We start from the raw sequence: 4,892 nt of genomic DNA on the forward strand, positions 1-4,892 counted from the left end.
TGTGCGTGTCTGTAGTTGTTAGATTGCCTGTGTGTCTGCATTTATCCCTTTCTTATTGTTGCCCTTATGGCATGATGATTTGTAGTTCTTGTTGGCTTTATTTTAATCTTTTGTTGGTAAGCTTGAAGCATTTCTTAATTAATTTGGATGATATGCTTAGATCTGTTCGACAAAACCCCCCACCAATCTGTCTTGAACTAACCTGCAAATTCTTAAACTAACCTGTCAATAACACAGCCACACAATTCTTAAACAATCCTTAAATCACAGTACAAGATTCACCATGCATTCCAAAATAAATGCTTAAACAAGTACATTAGATAGACATAACTAACTTCAAGCAAAAGGTTCATCAGCCTACAAGATTACTTAATTACATAATTCCCTGCTTGAACCATAGGGGATTTCTAGAACTGAATATAAGGATTACATAATTGTCTTCCATGCTGTAAAAAAACAAGCACATATCTAGTTACAAAATCAGTTGCTTAAACCAAAAACTTCAAGCTCGTCTGCCCTTCTTCAGTCATTACAATCCAAGCAACTTCTCTATCTTTTTCTAAGAAGACGATACACATAGCTTTCCCGAGAACTTTCTGGTAAGCTCCTGAACATCTCAAGGCACGACACTTTCTCGTTTAAAATTTCGCAGACATCAAACTTTTCATCTTCGGAGATACCTTGCATGTTACTCAGGCATTCGAACGCATCCTTCCTCGCCTTTGCTAAGTCATGATCGTAGCCAATTCTACTGCACATTATGTCCATTCTAGATGCTGTTTCACGGCCAATATCACCTATAAGTGCGAACAGATTTTCGAGGCCATCTCCTGATTTGCGTTTCTTGCTTTTAGACTTACAAACTTGCTCAGCTTGTTGGCCTATAGAACTATTTTCACCATTTTCTGTTTCAACTTGCTCATCCAATGCTCTGAATTCGCTATCTATTCCATCTTCTTCCAAGTTGTCGTCACGTGGCAACTTACCGAGAGCATCGAAAATGTCCTCAGCAGACTGGCCAGTTGCCCTGTCTTTCCCAAAAATCTCTTTCCAATCATCCAGATAAGGCCAAGGCTTAAAGCGCATGTTCCTCGCATTATTATCCTTCTGCCAACAAAACCATGTATATACAAAATTTAAGGAGTCTCATTCCCAAAATAATTATGTTAATAAAAAGAAAGAGAGCATACTCAACAATACCAACATAAACAATTCTATATACTGGGAAAATAAACTTGAACAATAATATCTAACCATGACAGCTATAGAAACTCATGAATCTAAATAATAAGATTAACTTCTTTGCCTTTTTCTCATGTGATGATTACCTTTAGAACTTCATCCCATTGATGATTATCAATATCAATCATGAATGTTCCTTTCAGATTGAACCCAACTCCACTCGGCTTCAAGATTTCGATTAGAGAATTGTAATTTTTCTTCCACGTACACAGCTTAGAATTGATATGAGGTGTTCCTTTCAGGTCCGTCCCAGGAAACTCTCTTTTCATCGTGTCTTCAAGCTTCTTAAGATACCCACCTCGAAACCCATTGTCTGATTTCCATCCTTGAGCAACCAGTTCTTTAAGCGCTGCAATAAGGATGTCTTCCTCGCGTGGGGACCAAATACGTCTGGTCTTATCGGTTTTGTTAGCCTTGCCTCCATCTCTGCCACTAGCTGTATCCAAATCTCACGAAAATGCGCAGCACAAGTATTAGATAATCTACAAATATATGATTTTTCTAACAAATTAAAAAGCTACATCAACGAAACAACGATTTTCTGTACTAGACCACAATGTTAGGGTAAAACTGATAAATTTGACAAAGTACAGAATCGATCGTTTCGCTTAACAAATCGAGGTCAATTAGCATGAACAAGTGATAAATGGACGATTATTATGAAGCAAAAATATCGTAAAGGAAATCTACATACCTTCTTGGGTAGAACTCATGTCGAACGAAATCGAGAGCACCGGTGCCAAATTTCCAGAGGAGAGTAGTAGGGATGTGAGCGATTTTGGTAAACTTCAACAATTTCGCTGCTTGAAAATGGGGTCACGCAGAGATTAGAGCCATAGCTTGAGGAAGATGGAGAAATTGGGAAAACCCGCCAGATTGTTCATCTGCGTGAAACTAGTTTTGATTTGGTAAATGGAAAGGTGATTTGATAAGTGATAGGCACTCTTGTAATTTTTTTATTTTATTAAGGGCATTTTTGTAAAACTGTATATTAGTCTTCAAGTTAAACAAGGAAACCAAACTGTGCTTGTGTGTTATCTAAGTTTTTAATATTACATATCAATCACCTAAAATATAATACTAATCTACTAGAGCCATACTAATTATCTCAAGTTTAATTAATTAAAGTTAATTTGAGATGGAAATCAAACATGCCCTAACTTCTTGTCTTGCTCTTAAGTCCTCTAGTTTCAGAGTATTTGCAAAGCAATCATTTGATTCCCATGCACTTATACATTCACTCTTCACATGTATACAGGGGCGCCCACTCCCAAATTTTGAGTTTTTTTTTAATATATATAGATATATGTTTATATTATAAAAGAAATTTATTTTACAAAAGTTGATTAGCTTGTTATATTCTTCCATTTATAATTAATTTAAGGATAATTGTGTTATTTAAAACTATATAATCTATAAAAATATTATACATTATTATCACTATTATGTTTGTCTTTTAATAGAAAATGCCTAAAATGGATGGAATGCCCAAAAAAAATTTGTTTGCTATTATTACTATGCTTGTCTTTTATTATTATTATTATTGATTCTAGCTTGTAATTTATTGAAAATATATAATTTATGAAAATATTGTTCGTTATTATTGTTACTATGCTTGTCTATTAATAAAAAATGCCTAAAATGTACGAAATGACAAAAAAAAGGGTTTGTAATGTATTGAAATTAATTTGTAATATATTGAAACTATATAGTATATGAAAATGTAGTTCTTTATAATTACTATTATGCTCGTCTTTTAATAAAAAATGTTTTAAAAATACAGAATGTCCCAAAAAAATTTATAATGTATTGAAACTAATTTGTTATATACTTAAATTATATAATATATGAAAATGTTGTTCTTTATTATTACTATTATGCTTGTCTTTTAATAAAATAATGCCTTAAATATACGGAATGTCCAAAAAAAAATTTCCGGGGAGCCGTGTAAGTTCAGCCCCCTCCCAAATTAATTCCTGGTTCCGCCACTGCATTTATATATGGGTTTATTTTCAACAACTTAACCTCTTTTTTTTTTTGGTTCGGACAAAGGAAATAAATCATTATGCTCCAAAAAATAATATATATATATATATATATATTGTACTTAATAATTCATTCTAAAAATTTAAAGCCATAATCCATGATATTCTTAACTATTCTAATTTTTTTTGTTGTTATAAAATAATTAATCATCTAACCGTATGAAATTTATCTAATTAAAACTGTTCTTTTAAATTTATACTCGTGTACACTTAGATGATTCGAACCCCTAATTTATTAATTAGAGAAAAACGTTTTACCAACTAAGTTACATTTCGTCATCTTCTCTAATTTAATCTTACTCGCATAATAGTATACACAACTCGTTTATTATTCAAAACTGAAAAAGATTGCTTTAGAAAAAATAAATAAAAGTACTCATTACGTCTCATTTGATAAACTTTAAGACTAGGAGAGAAAAAATAATTTTTTTTTAAGATTGTTTGGTCAAACGAATATAAAAGAGACAGGCAAATATTATCTTTTAAGTGAAAGAAAAATAATTATTTTTGTGTCACAATTACAATTGATGTAAATAATTAATTATGTGGAGGTGTTTGTCATATATTTCTTATGAAATGAAACGTTCAAAAAAAAAAATACTCTATTAGATTCAGAAAAATGTTCAAATAGAAAAAAAAAACTCTATTAGATTAAAAAAAAAAAAATACTCAATGATCTATTAGATTTAGAAAAAAGTTATATGTTTTATTTTTCTTGAATAAAAAAAGTGTTGAAATTTAAAGTCTAAATATCGATGCTTACAAATTAAAGTTTGGATCGTTTGGATACGTCATGGGGACAAGAAATAGAAGGGTATTAGAGCATCCGCAACGGGGTGCGAACGGGAGTCTGAAGCCGCCCCGCCTCACTGCCGCACCCCAAGATTAAAGCTCGATTTATGCTGCACCCCGCCCCGAGTCTTTAGCCAATTTATATATGCACACGCCTAATTGAAAAAGTTTGGAGAACTGGCGCTTTTCAACCGAATTTTTTTATTATTATTTTGAAAATTATTTTGACCATTGCCAACCGTCTTTTAGTCATTTTTTTTCTTTTCTTATTTCATTTATTTATCTATATATACTCCAACTTTCACACCAAAATAATTCAACTCCCTCTCCATTCTATCATCTTCTTTCAAATTTTGACATCTTCTTCTTCCTAAATTATTCTTCAAAAAATGGACCGCGAGGTCAATGAGTTTTGGAAAAACCGAGCTTAGTCCCCATGGATCCCAATTTCTTCCCTGATGGGCTTCTCGCCCTTCTCTCAAGGCTCGAATGTCTTTGCTACATGTCTTAAACGAATCAACTTGAACGAAACTCGTTTCATTCAAGACGATGATGTTGTGGAGAGTCCTTATCTCCCCAAAACTACGAGGTCATGCACTGACTACATCCCGGCCAAGACTGAGCTCGTGTGCACACTGTAGGTGGAGGCGACCCACAAAGCCACCAAGAGTGCCGATCAAAAGGCACTCACATATTGGGGGGGGGGGGAGGGGAGATTACTCGAAAGTTCAACGAGCTCGGCATGTCGGTACTTCTGCTCGCGACAACAAGTAGATAAAGTCGCACTTTCAACGCATCCAAAAGGACGTCAAG

General features: G+C 33.4%; 1 protein-coding gene across 1 annotated transcript; it reads right to left on the reverse strand.

Annotated features, from left to right (window-relative positions):
• Window positions 1-346: 346 nt before the first annotated feature.
• Window positions 347-2,114, reverse strand: LOC130987528 (uncharacterized). The gene is made up of 2 exons (XM_057911072.1): window positions 1,329-2,114; window positions 347-1,107 (listed from the first exon to the last, which is right to left on the reverse strand). The coding sequence occupies exons 1-2, from the start codon at window positions 1,509-1,511 to the stop codon at window positions 550-552; spliced, it is 741 nt and encodes a 246-aa protein (XP_057767055.1). The 5' UTR covers window positions 1,512-2,114; the 3' UTR covers window positions 347-549.
• Between the last annotated feature and the right edge of the window lie 2,778 nt (window positions 2,115-4,892).

Source organism: Salvia miltiorrhiza, chromosome 6 (assembly GCF_028751815.1).
Source record: "Salvia miltiorrhiza cultivar Shanhuang (shh) chromosome 6, IMPLAD_Smil_shh, whole genome shotgun sequence".
NCBI classification, from domain to species: domain Eukaryota; kingdom Viridiplantae; phylum Streptophyta; class Magnoliopsida; order Lamiales; family Lamiaceae; genus Salvia; species Salvia miltiorrhiza.